General features: G+C 37.2%; 1 protein-coding gene across 9 annotated transcripts in view; it reads right to left on the bottom strand.

Moving 5' to 3' along the window:
* The window catches only part of KDM6A (lysine demethylase 6A), a 160749-nt gene that overhangs the window by 109335 nt on the left and 34223 nt on the right, over positions 1-17191 (bottom strand). For all 9 annotated transcript variants that reach the window (XM_074603343.1, XM_074603316.1, XM_074603325.1 and 6 more), the window contains exons 3-4: positions 14583-14691; positions 1393-1442 (exon numbers count right to left, since the gene is read on the bottom strand). In XM_074603343.1, coding sequence (XP_074459444.1) covers positions 1393-1442; positions 14583-14691 — 159 coding nt within the window. The remainder of the gene's footprint in view (positions 1-1392; positions 1443-14582; positions 14692-17191) is intronic.

Raw genomic sequence — 17191 nt, forward strand, 5'->3', positions numbered from 1 at the left:
ATATTCTGAGCCACGCTGAAACACTACGCCTATGGAAATACATACAAACAACTACACTTCACCCTGAAGTCTCTGAAAATGCAGGGAATTACTAATCATCTATCACTTCTAATAATGAGCCATTAGAACAAAAGACAGAAAAAATAATTCAAGTCACAAACTATTCTGAAATGCTTAACATGGGAAGAGTACAAACAACAGAAACTATTACAACGGATGTTTAATTAATTGATCAATTTCAACACTCATTTACAGCAGTCCTTAAACTAACTCTCCAAGAGCATGTAAGAAGTAAGAATTGATGAATGCTCTTATTGTTGTAATTTTTAAACTACATGGGCTTCTTTCTGAAAAAAAATGTACTTCAACTCCAATATCACCTGGCACAAAAATGGCACCGATACAACTTCTACTGGAGCAGAGTCTTTACAATATGAACTATATTCCTAGGACCCTCCAATTGGACCTCTCCTTCCATGTGCCGGAAGACACTTATTTCAGTGTCTACCCTTTATTTACCCAGACTTTCTCCCTTTCCATCCTCCCAAATGGAGAAGTTGTTTATTTCAGGATTTTTCAAAACGTACTTATAGTCCCTATAAAATGCAAAGAACACAGAAAATGTTTCTTCTCTAATGCCAGTATATAATATTCATGTCTTTCTAGAGCGAGCACTCCCTATTTGAGATATGCACTTAGGCTCTCTTTAAAGGAAAACAGCTGCTTAAGACCACACAAGTATCTACTGTGTTATGTGCCTTCCTGCACCTCTATCTAAATCATGAGCTTCAAATTATTTCATGTGACAATGTAACAGTGCTAATTATTTTTCACAATATCGTTGTAAGAAACTTTTTAATTTTATCATTTAAAGTCCTGATATCTCTACATGGACTAAAAGATAAGACAGCTATACTAACACGTCTTTTTGCCTGCCTTACATAAGAATGTTATCCAAAATACTGCAAGGGACTTCAAACAATTTGGCGTCTGTGGAAATAAAAAGCAACCTGAGAACATTTTTCCAAGTACAAACCCAACGCCTGCGCAGCAGCTTTCAAGTGGTTATGATTCTCTCAATACTCATACGTATCCAAATATCTATGCTTATATAAGAAAAACTGAAGTAATGGATAATAATAAAAAAATAAATCTAAAATGTGTCAAGTTAATTGATCTGCCATTTCAATGAATGGTGTGAATATTTATTTCCACTTAGATTTATAACAAATTGTACATATAAGGTGAACATTTCCATGAAGACCCAATTAATATGCCAAAAAGTAATTGCATGTAGATACCTCAAACTTATACTGAAATTAATCTATTGTAGAAATTCAATCATTTACAACAATACCTTAAAAAAAAAAAAAAAAAGCAGCATATACAGACCTTCCAGTAGTCAGATTGTAAACTGTAGTACCTCTGGTATGCAGATAATGCTGTAGGAAAGAAAAACAAATGTTGAATTTCTTCTGCTGCATTTTCTTTGAAGAAAAAGATAGAAAACCTTAACACTCAGAATACACAACATTAAAATGATAAATGGTTTAATAAAAGTAACACTGCCACGATAAGTACACTGTTGTGGGTAATGCATTCCTTAAGATTATAATTTTGTTTTATGAAATGTCAACCCAAAAGTATATTTATTATTAATCTTACAAATGTAAATCAAGCAATATTTTAAAGAAAGCCTACAACAAAAGAAATCATTTGAAATTTTGGGATTTTCGCCCTGGACAGAGCTGTTGTACGATTTAAAAATTTAATCATGTAGCTCATTTATCACGCTCCCTGATGTCCTGTAATTTCTAAAGAACTGGTGCGGAGGGACATACAAGGAGAAATCAATTTCACATGCCCTTTCATTCAGTAGCTACAGAAACAAAAGCGAAATAAGCTTACATTTTATTCAACATCTAAGACCAAGACTAACCTGGAAAACAGAGCTAACAACAGCTCTGTTCAGAAGAATATTAGCTCTACTTAGCAACAAATTCTTCAAATCACCATTGCTGCATCCCTCTTCCCCACTAAAAATTCTGGTTTATTCATCTTGCCCTTTGGCTTAGAGGCCACATCAGACCTTAACTCAAACAGGCTTTATGTTCTTATAAAAGACTGCACTAGGCATCATCCAAAAATAAAGAATTTTAAATAATGATTCACTGTAGCAACACCAAGATTTTGATTTTTCAAGTGTTTGCTTCTTAAGATTTAAGAATGGTTTCTACACAGTATGTATTTTCCAAACAACAAAACAGAAAACAGACCGCCTCTGCTTTGAAAAACTACAAACACTAAACAGATTAAGACGGTAAGAACAACATACATTTTATGTGCAGGTTCATTTCCTGCAAGTACCATGGATAAACGACATCCCTAAATTTTATCACCCTTCAATGCCTGTTTTGCATATTCATTTCCACAACTTAACAGAAGTCCTCAAGTTTTAGGCAAAGTAAGAACAACATACACATAATGACAAGGCACACAGAGCTTTCTCCTCTTAAGAATACACCTTGGCACTCATCTGTCTATGGAGACTCACAACCTTGTATTTTTAAATGCCTAACTCACACATGCTGAATCATGCCCATAAGGTGCCCCTCATCACTGAACTACTTGTGAAGCCAGCTTCGAATTTTGATGCTCTAAACTGTGATTTATTTAGATGCCCAGAGTAGAAAAAAGACCTAGAACACTCATTATCCTTACACTATCAACATGCAGTATGTTTACATGCCACTCAGAAGAATAAAATCACTTAAAAATCTAGTCAATTGGGCTAAGTCTTTCACATCTTAAGAACACGATTCCCCCTCCCCCCAAAAAAAAACATATGGTACAAACTGCAGTCTAACAATGTAAGTTTAAGAATGTTAAGACTAAGCATATTCTATAAAGGATGTTCACAATAACACAAAACAACCTACCACAAATACTCCTTCTAGATTTCCCTTCTCCCAGGTATCATTAATGACTTTTCAACAGAAAGGCATAATTAGCTTTTGAATGTGGGAATGGCTTTGCTTTCCCAAACAGAAACACGCACACACTATGAAACAGTTTTGTAATGCACCATGCTTAAATGATTATTTTTTTTAACTCAAGCAATACCTATCTCAATTTTAAGGGTTAAAGCATATTTCAAATACTTAATATTATGCAAGATTTAGGAAACTGAAAACATAATTTATTATGTTTTTTAAAAAAGTAACTATTGCAGTCAATTACAAAGGGCATATGGATAAAATAAAAAGATGAAAAGAACATTAAATACAATGCTAAGGATATATACTGGGAAAATGAAAGGGAGAACTTTTTCAGTGCAGATGTCAAAAAATGTAGGAGTACCTACATGAGCATATCAGTTAAATAAGAGGGCTGAAATATGTTTCCCTGTAGCAGTTAAGGTACTAATAAGTTTATACAACACCAACAGTTTAAAAAAAATACAAAAACAGGGAAGCAACAGAAGACCTACAAAGGAAAGGAAAAAAAAAAAAAAGAGAGAGAGAAAAAAAAGCCTTACTGCTAGTGACCAAAACATTCCTTGTGCAAGTATAGCAAAAAGGCGTAGAGCTCAAGCCTATCTTCTTGCTCGTAACTTGAGCTAGTCACAGCATACACAGGCCTGTTCCCCAGCCAAACAGAATCAACGGAACAGAGGTGAGCAGCACTGAGCAAAGGGAGAGAAGACATCTGAAGGTATTCAGTCATTCAGACCTGATAAAGCCCCTGGTCAGGGGAGGAGGAAGGTTGGGAGGCACAGAAAAACAGGCTCCACCAAGGTCACTGCTCATAAACAAACTTGCTCAGAGAAGTTCTAGCACCTCCATTTAACACAGGGAAAAGTTATTATATCAAAGAAAGGAGTCTTTGATCCATGATATTCTACCAGTTTCTTTAGAGTGCTGACGTATGCAAACCATTTTATTTTCTAACTCTTCCATTCTTCAATAAAATTTAGCAGCTTCCCATAGTAACAGTTTAAATGAACGCTTTAACGTGACGGGTTCACACTACAATTAAAAATAAGTACGTGGAAAGTATGGACTGCTGAAGCATACTTCATGTTTACATGATTAGAAGATATGACCTTCATTCTAAGGAAGGTCACATGACTCTTCCAGAGGAACAAAGAAGACACTACAGTGCTCCTCTTAAGAGTTTGAAGTGCCCAATCCTACTTTTGGATTCAGCAACCTTGTCCAGGGATCCAGCCTTTCCTTCTAGGGTAACAGTATTCTGCTTCTACTTAACATCTTGAAGACGAAATGTTGAAATTGTCAGTGTTGTACTGAAAATGCATAACAACGAATCATGGAGGCATCCCCTACACAGGAGCTAAACGTCCCTTTCCTCCTCATTAGACAACTAGAAACTGTTACTGATGCCCAATTTCAGTATTTAACAAGTGCTCAACTTCCAGTTAGTAACCTGTGAAAGTTTATTTCAGCCCCCTTTACATCTAGATTAAACACATGCTCCACAGGCACTCAAGCTCCACTAAAAAGGATTGAAGGAACAGGCAGAAAAACAGAAAAAAGGGATTCAAGATAACATATTTTTGCCAGAGACCACATGAAACATCCCTAATCAAGCAGATCCCTAAGAAGAATCTTGAATATAAGAGGCAGCTAGAAATCAAATTATGTAAGGAAGACTTGAAAAATTAAACCAACCTACTAGTAGAAGAAAAAAAAGAGCAAGTGAATCTGCTAAGCAACAAAAATTTTGCACAAGTCCCTATCTGAAACATGGACTATACTTCATCAGTTCTATGATTCTAATTATAGGATTATATTCTCTAGTTTATTAAAAAGTGAAAAGTCACTTGGGTCATGCATCACGTTAGTAGAATTAAACCAAAAAAAAAACAACACCAAAAAGCCCCACACATAGAAGGCTGCAATGTCATTTGCACCTTTACTTTTCATCCAAGACTAGTCATTCCAAGGGGGGACAATTTTTGTCAGGAAAGAAGAAATTCTATGAACTACAGCCCCTCTTACAACATAGGGTCAACTCCCATTTTTACGGATGCAATTGAACTACCCCATTTCAGTTAAGTTGTTCCTTTTTAAGTATAACGAAACGAGTACTTTGAAACCACTCAGGCACAGCAGAATTCTGCAGACAATTTTCTGATCAGGAACTTATTAGTGAGCTTTTCCAATCTAAAAGTTTGCCACTGAAATTCTTAAATATATAGAATTGTTAGAGGCCACATCTATAGAAACTGCTTTTTTCAGCATGCAAACCACCCCTGAGCATCTAGAAAATGCACATCCAGTCTCAGGAAGAACAGGACTGTGAGAAATGTTCCTTATCCAGTAACAACGGCTCAGGCAGTGAACGATACGAAGCACATTTTATTTAAACATTCTTGCAAGAACGGGTGACCTAGCAAGTAGGCACACTTTTGGTTCTTGAAACACACCTTTTTATTTCCTAGTCCCCGGCCGAATTTTCCCTCCCCTGTTTCCCATTGGTTAGGTACTCCAGGGTTCACAGTCTGTCCAGAGGCCTACAATCCTTCATGGATGTCTTGCCTCTGTTTACTTCTCCTTATGCTACACCAAAAGGGATTATCTGACTAGTTTATTTCTTTCCTTTTTAGTAAAAATTGATTAATGTCATTAGCCCTGGTTAAATGTTGAATTCCTAAAAAAGGTGCTCATAATTATCTATCACCATCCTCTGCCCAGTATTTCATTACTTACTGTATCAGTTTACACTCTTCCTATTAACATCTCTCTCCAAAACCTGGCAATTTACATTATTTGTCTAACAGGTAATCCTTGTGATCAGACTCTTGAAAACCCTACATCCCACTGAGTGGCAGACACAGCATTTACCATCCAGCCCTGAATGGAGGTGGGGGTGGAGGTGGGGGGTGGACTGGGGGAGTGGTGGTGGTGTATGCCCAATGGTATATGTAGCTTTACAGATCAATCACCATCAGCTATATTGCCTGATGAGAACAAAACAATGTTTACCTAAAATAGCTCTGAAAAGAAAAACACCATCTTTCCACACAAAGAACTAAAACTACGGGACAGTAAGAAACCTCCTCAGCTCAGGCTCCCTTCGGAATCTGTCTTTAAGCCTCTGCCACCTAGAGCAAAGCTGACCCTTGATGAGTTCAAAGAACTACCACAACTACCCACTTTGCAACACCCACAGTTACTTTAACGCTGACAGCTTTTATTATTTGCCCCTAAGTGTTTGACTTCTTCTCTTACTACGACTAGGGTCAAGGGACATCTCAGAATCAGGACAGCGACAATACTGGTTTCTTATTTGGCCCTGTTTAAGATTCCTTGATTTCACACAGAGAATACAAAATAAATTTTGCATAATTGCCATGTATGCAGTTTTAGGATGTTTTGTGTTTTTTTAAAATCTACTTAATTTCACGAGAAAATGGTAAAACTTTGTAAAATACATAATTGTTTCAGCAATCTGAGAGACAATCTCTCTTCATATCCAGAGCCTAAATACATAACTTAAGCAAATCAGTAAGGTGAAAATGGGCAGCAAAACATCTGGACTGAGACCCACTTACCTGTCATTTTTAGCACGTCTAATCTGAAATCATGCTGTCACAGAAGAATGGCTTTTATGATCTGCTCTAACAAACCTGCTTTATGAAACCTAAAAATTTAAGAGGCCTTTGAAAGTGATGCAAACATGGAGCAGTTTGAGTATTTTAGTGCTTGAGTACGGAAAAAGTGAACTAGATACTGACACCATCTAGTGGCACCTTGCAAGGCTAAATGTGACTAACAGATTTTTGGCTTGCTAAACTTTAAGAAGTTAAGAGCAGGCATTACTTTGATGACATACCCCTGAAAAGAGAACTTTAAAACAACTCAAAGTTCCATAATCTTCTGTGTAAATCAATACTTGTTTTCTTAAATAGAAATTTCTTTTTTTAATATTAATTTTTAAACAAGCACTAACATTTCTTAGTGCTTTTCTAATGTGAAAATTAATAGTAAGATAAAAATTAGCTGAAGAACCGCATAAGGGAAGCAAAGAAAGGGCACATACGTTGTTTTAAATCTGACAATGCTTCCAGGAAAAATAAGTCATCATTAAATACTTTGGAGACATATATAGGTTATGAAAACAGCTTATTACACAGTGCACGTTTTATCCACAATAGTGTTTTAACCCAGGAAGATGAATGCTGCTGGGCCATAAAATTAAAGACATCAAAAGGGAAGGAAATTCCAAGGTTGAGTCAATGGAATTGACTCTTTGCATGGTAAAAAACTGGCTGGATGGCCAGGCCCAAGGAGTGAGCCTGGCCCAGAGCAGAATGGAGTTAAATGGAGTTAAATCCAGTTGGCAGCCGGTCACAAGTCGTGTTCCCCAGGACCCAGTACTGGGGACAGTTCTATTTAATGTCTTTATCAATGACCTGGACAAGGGGATTGAGTGCACCCTCAGTAAGTTTGCAGATGACACCAAGTTGGGCGGGAGTGTTGATCTGCTTGAGGGTAGAAAGGCTCTACAGAGCGATCTGGACAGGCTGGACCGATGGGCTGAGGCGAACAGTACGAGGTTCAACACGGCCAAGTGCCAGGTCCTTCACATGGGTCACAACAACCCCAAGCAACGCTACAAGCTTGGGGAAGAGTGGCTGGAAAGCTGCCTAGAATAAAAGGACCTGGGGGTGTTGGTCAACAGCCAGCTGACTATGAGCCAGCAGTGTGCCCAGGTGGCCAACAGCATCCCAGCTTGTATTGGAAATAGTGTGGCCAGCAGGACTAGGGAAGTGACCGTCCCCCTGCACTCAGCACCAGTGAGGCTGCACCTCAAGTGCTACGTCCAGTTTTGGACCCCTAACTACAAGAAAGACACTGAGGTGCTGGCGCAAGTCCAAAGAAGAGCAACAAAGCTGGTGAGGAGTCTAGGGCACAAGTCTTATGAGGAGCAACTGAGGTCATTTAGCTAAACAACTGGGGTTGTTTAGCCTGGAAAAAAGGAGACTCGGGAGACCTTATTGCTCCCTACAACTACCCAAAAGAATGTTGTAATGTGGTGGGTGTCAGTTCTCCCAAGTCACTTCTCCCAAGTAACAAGCAATAGAACAAGAGGATACAGCCTTAAGTTGCACCAGGGGAGGTTTAGATTGGATACGAGGAAAAATTTCTTCACCGAAAGGGTTATCAGACATTGGAATGGGCTGTGCAGGGAAGTGGTTTAGTCAACATCCCTGGACGTATTAAGAGGTGTAGATGCGGTGCTTACGGACATGGTTTAGTGGTGGATTAGACAGTGTTAGGTTAATGGTTGGACTCAATGATCTTAAGGATCTTTTCCAACCTAAATTATTCTGTGATTCTATAATGACCCAAAAAAAAACGTTGTGGAAGCTAGAGCAGCAAAATGCAGCTCGGGTCTTTTGCTCCAAGGCCTCAGGAAAGAGGCTGTTCTCCACTTCCTCCAGAGACTTGTGCTGAAAGTACCTAAGAGACAACCAAAGAAGCCTAAAGCATGTCTTTCTTTTAACACAGAATGAAAGCAGGCACTCAAAGGCAACAAAATCCTATATTTAAGAAAGAAAAATCACCAAATAGTTCTCCAAGTAATTTTACGCTACACATCTTCATCTGGAAATATAATGCAGCAGCAAAGTGGTGAGAAGCCCACTGCCCCATGATCATGTCCAACTATGAGTTGCACAGGAGACTAAAAATTAAACGTGTAAGATATACACAAGTCTGACATGGAGTTCACCGCTACAGAAATCCTTTAGATAATGAACTCTATGAAAGGTCTTAAAATAGCGAGAATATCAGTGAAGGAACACAGAACAATCACATGAAGCTCAAAAATCCTTCAAAGAGCGTATTCCACAAAATTACTTTTAACAATTGTTTATTTAGAACTCTGCCCAAAAAAGAAAATGTTCAGACAACCAGTCAAAAAAACATGGTCCAGGTGTATTCTCTAATAACAATCTTCTACTGCTAACCCCCTCCCCCCTGCCACTGAAGAACATTTTAATGTTCTAAGCTTAAGATAACATTCTTACTTCTTTCTATAGGAATTTCACACAACGGCGTGAACTGCTTGAAATTAAAACGCCTGAAAGTTAACAGCATTCTGAAGATGAAATAAACAGCTCTAAATAGAAGCAACACAATTTCTGCCAGTTATTAACAATTACAAGCAACAAACCAAAAAACCTAAAACCTAAGAAAAAATCACACTTATTTGAAACACAGTTATCTCTTCCTCAACTCATTCAGATTGCTATGCTACTTAAAACCCATTCCAGTTCTTCAGGACCCATCAGTAAAAGACAACCCTGCAGCAACCCTGCAGCAACCCTGCAGCAACCCTGCAGCAACCCTGCAGCAACCCTGCAGCAACCCTGCAGCAACCCTGCAGCAACCCTACCTATGCTGGTAAATTCTCTCTTACATTTTTTAAGATGGCTCCTACTACTCCATACCTCAGAACACAGCGCATTGAAATGCTTCCTAATGACAATACTTTCCTTCAAAGTCCTAAAAGACTAAGACATTAACCACTACAGAGAAACCACCTCCGTAGCTGGAATAGAAAGCACAAGGGAACACACATACATTGTTGAATTTGGGAGTTGTTCTCTCAACCAAACAAATTTACACAAGACCAATCAAGAAGTGTTTAAATTTTGGGTTTATGCTGTATCTTAATAAATGAGTACCTCAATAATCATTCTGTATCTTTTTTCAGTTTTGTTTTAAATCTTAACTTAACAATCACTAAAAAATGCCCTTGGACTAATTAACACAACCTTACAAATTACTTCCAATATTTTTATATGAGTGTTTTTCACAATGCAGCCTCTACAAACAAAATAAGTATTATTCAAACTGTTCTGACATAGTACAAAAATGTGATTATCAGTTGAGTACAGCAGTAAGAATTACTTTAGTGCAGTATTTATTGTGCTTTAGTAACTGTGATGTGAGTAATTGCATGTTTTTCCAAAATCATTCATTAATTGTGTCATCTACTTCTACATCCAGGAATTCTGCTTAGAGGACAGCAATTCAAGGAGGCAAATGATAAAAGTATGTCTCCACTTGTGCAACTGTTAGCTGCCCCCCAAATCACAGGCTGGAACACAGCCAATATATATGACCCTTCTACAAAATAAAGATCCCAAAGGAAAACACAGATGATGTCAGAGTCCATGAGCTCATTCGACTAGAACCAAAACCTTAAAAGATCATTGCTTGCACTCAGTACTCCTTACGGAAACCAGAGTCATGGGGAAAAAAAAAATAAAATTAAAAGATCTCCAACTACTGATGTAGCATCAGTTTCCTCCAATACCAACAGTACAATAATTTTGGTAAAATCCCATCCCTCCCGAGGAATGCAGTAGTAAACAAAGTTCACAGGTATATACCATACCATGGAGTCCTAGCTGGATTCACAATGCTTCCAGAGTCCAAAAGCCTACATGACAACTCATCAACCTCCTCTGGCAAGACCTGAGGCTGAGGTTTCACATTCTGGGGCAATTGCGTCACTTTTTTCTGCTAGGTTATTTTTCAGTTGGATCAGTTCCCCACACAGCTGCACGTTCAGCTGTGCCAGCACAAAGCAGAGAGCAGCAACAAGCAGACGGGGGGTGCCACCAAAGACACGCCCAGGGAACAACCAGTTTGGAAACCTCTGAAACAATTAAACAGCTGGGGAATAGCTGCCTCAGTAAAAAAAAAAAAAAAAAAAAAATAGGAGGAAGACATCTGATTAGAGTTAAGAAAATGCTACTGAGGAAACAGAATAGTTTTTCACTGGGAGGAGTGAATGTTCTCATTTTGGGAAATCCTGAAACCAAATTCTGACCAGTAATGATCAAGATGATGAAAGCTGGGCACAGAAACCACCTTGAACATGCTTGCTTAGCTGAACCAATCTGCCTTGGTTATAATCATCATACAAGTCAGTGGCTCACAGTATTCAAAATCTCCAAAAAGATTGATGCTTTGCCTTGGACCTTCTCCTAAGAGTAGCAGAGTGCAATTAACAAGACAATTCAATTGCATGGCTGCAGAGAAAAGTCTTTAGCTAACAACAGCAATCCAAACATGCTGCATTTTGGGAAAACTACAAGCTCCGGACCAGCTTCGGAGATTTTAAAGGCTAGGAAAAAACACTGTGATACTGTAGTCTAACCTCAGATATAATGCAGAAAATACACTTCATCCAGTCATTTCTGATGTAAACTCACAACTTCTGTTGGAGACAAGTACTTCTTTTTTTTGGAAAAAAAAGCATATTAAATCTGGACTTCAGCGGCTATAAGTGACAGAAAACATAATGCACTTCAAGAGAAATTGCTACAACCTTCAACAAGTTTCATTTAAAAATATAAATATATATGCTAGATGTATTTAGACTTCAGCAAGGCATCAGCCATAAACTTCCTCCACATTCCAAGGCAGCCTGCCCCTAACTGATATTCCCTGCTTACACGCAGCAAGAGAAGTATTTGCCTGGTTAGTTCCGATAATGACATGCAGCGACCTGCCACAAATCTTTCTCAAAAGTCCCTCTTCTCTGAGGTATGAGTCCTAATTCTTATAAAGAAATGACCTACAGTCTTTTTTACTACATTTATAAGAAGGTATGAGCTACATGAAAATACCAACACACAACGAATACACCCAACTGAATGATCCACATCTGTCAACATATCTGTGAAAAAAATGAGACAGATCAAACCAGAAGAAACTACAGACATGAAACCCAATAGAACTGTTATCAGCCAAGCCTTGCTTCATCTTGATCACTGGTCCAACTTCCGCAATCAACTAACAACTTTGGTCTGCTTCGCACAAACTATATTGCAAACGCTTTTAAACAAAGAACACTGACACATTTGCCTTTATTAAAGACATATCTTTTCACACTATATACAAAGGTGTAGACATTTATTAAAGATATTTAATTGAATAAATAATAGGCTTCCAAGGAAAAAAAAGCTGTTCAGCATTAGTAATGCTACTATCTTGTGATATTTTATTGATTACATCCAATTTATTAAATAAATCAGTTTCTCCACAACTTTGTCGAAGACTAACTTCAGACTAGACAGATTTATAGTTCTGAAGATCATCCTTCCTGCTTCAGCATTTTACACTTCTGGAAGTTCAGGACTTAAAAACTGAATTAAATATACATTAGTGAGATTAAAACATTTCTGAACTCCCTTTAATTTTCAGTTCCCAAGCATGTAAAATTTAACTATAATTGCAATTAGAATATATGATAATTAAAGTAACAGAATTTATAGAATGGAATAAAATTTTATTTTTACTTCAAATTTATAATTTAAACATACCAGCATTCTACTTTGTTCAAATAACAGTAGTAAATTAATTATAGAACACTTATGAGTTTTTGCAGTGTGGATAATACTTTTACTGTCTTTGGTACTGGAGTTCAACAACTGTTGTGAACAAGAACATGTGTCCCTCACCTAATAAAAAAAACCCCAAACCTGTAACTTCCCTTTTCCCGTCAATTACAATGACTCCAGTATTATTTTCACTACTATCCCATTTCTTTGAAAATAAAGATACACTTTTTTTTTATATACTTCTTTACTAATTTTTTTCACTTTTTGAGACTTCTTTCATGATTGAGACGTGTCTTTAAACAGGCATCTAAGAAAATACAAAGTATTTTAAATTCAGGTTTTTAATGCCTGTACGTTTCTTCCCACACAGTTCTGCCCATGTTTGATTATGGTTCTGAAGAACTGGTATTTTCAACCATTATTTATATTTTTTTAGGCTTGTTCTTAAAATTATATACACAGTAAAAAGCAGACTCTCCATCAGTAAACCTCTCCTCTGATCCATAGCAACACCTAGTCCTGTCACTTTTAACTGTTATCAACTCAACAGCAAAGATAACACAGTACAGCCCACACTCCTGCCCTGTCTTTGGTAAGTAGAGTATAACCAATAAGCCATATTGCACTCACATCATAGCAAGTTGTATTAGGCTAATCAGAAACAGCAGAGTAAGTTGTTAGCAGAGGGGGTGCTGGGAATTTTCATAAAATAAAATGAAATAAAATAAAAACATGGGATCAGACTATTCTTCAGTAAATTCTATAGTCAGCATATTGCCGTGTTCTCTTCAGGTTTTCTCATGTCTCTGGAATTGGAAATAGCAGTGGTTATATCAGACCAGTAGAATGGGATGTAGGTACAAGTTGTGGATACTAAGGTTCCAAAGTTCCCCATGTATTCAACAGGAAGAGACAGATGTTTCAACCACTCAAAGCCTTCTGAATTTACACACTGAATCTAGATAACTGCAAATTCCTCCACAGTAATATCAAAACTAAACATTTGTCACCCAAAAAATGAAGGTGAGGTAGATTTCCAGGAACCCTACCTCACACTGTTTTATGTCAGACTGGACATATATACACACTGTTATGAAACGGTCCACAGCTAGCCTGAATCACTAAGCAGTGCTTTTGAACTACTGTCAGTTACAAGTCATTTCCTTATTTCTACATCCCAAGGTAAACCAGTATTTTTGTGTGTTTAGAAAAAGGGGTGGGGTGGGAGTAGACATTTTTGGGGTTGGGGTGTTGTTTGTTTCCTTACACAAAGTCAACCAGAACTGCATTCATATTAAAACTAAATGCAACAACAATAAAAAAAAAGACAACCCAGGAAAAAAAAAAATACATTCTGACCTGTTCTAATTAGCTAGGTAGAGTAAGATCCAAAAAGGCTTTCTATTCATCCATACCTCCCACAATGACTGGAAGGCAGGCAGCTCTCAGACCCTGGGTCTGACACCCAGCGTGACATGAAGTGGAAAGAGGACAAGCTGAAGATCTAGCCCTATGTCTCAGTCAGCAACACAGCAGAGCATCTTTGAGAATCCACACCACTACCAAAAAAGCCTTCTACTGACCCACAAGCAACAAAGCACAAACGTCTGTACAGTTCTATGGCTGCAAGGATGGCAAAAAACATTAAAGTCATTTCAAAATCTGATGAAGCAGAGACCTAAAAACACCCACAACCACCCCCAAACCCCTATACCCATTCTTCCACTCAATATTTAAAGAGAACTTGAAACACACTTTAAGTGGTGGACATTTTTGCTTTTGAATTAACACTTTCAGCCTAGCCTTACCTGTTGAGATTGTGGACATACAAGGAAGCAGTAAGACAGGCTCTCGTCCTATGCACCTGAGTCTCCCACCCCCCACAGGAAACCTTCAGAGGCATGGGGGGTTCAACTGCTTGTACAGTCATGTAATAATGAACCAGAGAAATGACGCAGGCAGTATGGTAGTGCTGTATAACATGAAGAAACTTTCGTTTTTTTCAATTAAAATAAAAAGAAAAGAACAACTCGCTTTTGTAAAGACATCATCAGTCTTATTCTGTTATGGGCTTTGAAATATAGCACAAACCGAGAAAACAGTGAGTTATCTAAATATTTTTCATTCTGTCGTGTCACCTATATCTAATGACAATCCCCCAATGACATTTATCAGAAGTACTGAAAAGCCTTACCTTTTGGATAATCTTCCAATAAGAGGTTGAAGTGACCTAACTGACAAAAGAAATCAGACTCGACCTTTCCTTCAGCTTTCAAAATTAGCGATTCATAGCAGCGAACAGCCTAGGAAAAAGAAATACAAGGTTTTCAAAATTCTGTATTTAACTAAAGCAAATAATACATTTTCTGAGAAATAACAAAGATTCTTGTTAGTCTGCAAGGCAAGAAGTCTACAAACACTCTCAATAACGCAGTTAGCATTACTTTTCAAAAAAGAAATGTAATATTTCAGACGGAATAGATTTGTTAGTTCACTGATTCTAATGCAAATTGACAGCAAATGAACAATAGTTTTCTCTGGTTTATTTGTGGTCTCCAGAAGCATTCAATTTCCCAAGCACAAAACAAACCTCAAACATACATGACAATTTTTAATTTAAAAAAATCAACGAAATGCAAAAGGATGGATTTTATTTATTCTTTCCAATCTGCAAGAAAGAAAACTCTCTGATTTTATTCTCATTCTGTGTTTTTTTTTTCTAAAGGAGTCACATTTCATTCTATCAGATATTTCACTAGTTTTTGCTAAACTGAAGAATATGCTACCTCAACATACTAGCTTAGGCAATTTATAATATTTATATTTATCTATACCTTAGCATCCATTTCCCAAAACCTGATTCTTTTCACACACCTCTATCATGTCATAAAATGCAGTTTACTACCTTCTACTTAATATATGGTTACTGTAGACTAACTAAAGCTAAAGTTAGAAATGTAAATCCAATTAGAAAATAGTTCTACTTTGAGAAAAGTTGCCCGAGAAATTTTTAAGCAGCACACACAATCAAAGCATGTTCTGCGCTGCAAACGCACATTTTTAACAAACTGAACCAATACCTTCTATTCACCACAGTGGTTACGATCTTTTACCTATTACATTCTTACCTCATGACCCTACTTCATTTTAGGAATAAATAAATAAAATCAGTTTCCCAACTTTTGGAACTTCTAGTTTCTTGCTTTTGAACATACTAGCCATTAAAATGAAGTAGCTGAATAAACTTAAATGGCAGGGAAGGTCTTTTGCACCGGCAGAAGACTTCACAGATCTCAAAAGCTTGACAGACTTCCAACAAGTTCTAATTCTAGCTGGTTAATCCATTACTTTCACCAGCTCATGGTCTGACTATGTTAAATATTTGGTTGCAATTATGATCTGCTTGATTTTAATATATTACAGTAATCAAAGACCTTAATACTTAATCTGAAATGATGAGCTTCCTTAAGTCATTTTATTAAAACTGGAAATTCAAAAGGGGAAAAAAGATGGTCCAAATACTAAAATAGTAGTTTTGCCCGTATTTGTGTTTTTTTCTTTGTGTACACTTGTATTAATCATTGAAATGAGAAATGTCAACAATAAAATGAGGAAATGTTAAGAAATAGTTAAAACACACTTGTGGAGAATCCAAACTACTGATCTAATCTGTACTTTAATTTGCCATTTTTACCCTAGTTTTAAATTTATTTTTTTTAAATAGTAAGCCATAGTAAGATAGGCCTTGCTGTACTCGATGGACACAGAGCCATGTGTGCAACCAGATGAGTGGGTCTCAGTTTGCATCCCAGGCTTGAAATGTTATTACATACGCTTTCACTTACTTCCAAGTCCAGAATAGCCTTACTTTATGGTTGTTTTCAGAAACAAAGTTCTGGTGGATAAAAACAAAGCTATCTTGCCGCAAAATTGCAGCAAAGCGGGTAACATCTATATTAAATCTATTAGGTGTATGTGCGGTATTAAAATGATTTAATAAAACCATTTAAATTACATATTTCAAAGTGTAGTTATTTGGCCATATTCTGAAGATATTAAATTGAGATAAGTATTTGCCACTATATCTAAAAAATGCTGCAGATTTTTTCATTCATGGTGCATGTTTTGCCTTAGCATACTGCACTGGAAGGACTGGAATTCTGCTGATGGTTAATTGAAGCTACTACTCTTTTAAATGCCTGTTGGAGTCAGCCAACTCTCAATCTAAAAAATATGATCCCTGGAATGAGACGCAAAGCACACAAGCTTAAAGTGAGTTTCTTAACTATATGTGTGTATGAACTGATTCTCCAACACTCTGGCTCCCCAGTTGAAGCTATTCCCATTTGCAAATGTTTTAATGCAGAATCTTGGGGTTTGTGCCTTGCTTCCTCTCCCCACTTTTTGGTCTCATCTCTCAATTTGTACAAATCGGAACAATTCTTGCTGGTGCCCCTAATGTTACTGTCACGGATTAATTTGCAGATAGGCCTTCCGTTTTCTAATGATATGCCATACCTGCGGCAGCTGCTGAAGAGAATACTCACACTATGACATTTTCTTACATTAATATTTTGTCTTCTACAATTCAGTCACTGCTCAGAGCACATAGAAACTGCTACCACAACAGGTATCTTACAAAAACTGTTGGAGAGGAAGTTGGGGTAGTTTATTTCCTGAATTAGATGGCTGCATGTATTTAAAGGGAACTTGACTTTATGAACGAATGTAACAGAATTTTTCTATACAGATGTTCAAGGAAATTATGAATCACATGCACTTAAGCAGCTAAGCGTCAAGGGA

The sequence above is a fragment of the Larus michahellis genome, chromosome 1 (genome assembly GCF_964199755.1).
Source record: "Larus michahellis chromosome 1, bLarMic1.1, whole genome shotgun sequence".
Lineage (NCBI taxonomy): Eukaryota > Metazoa > Chordata > Aves > Charadriiformes > Laridae > Larus > Larus michahellis.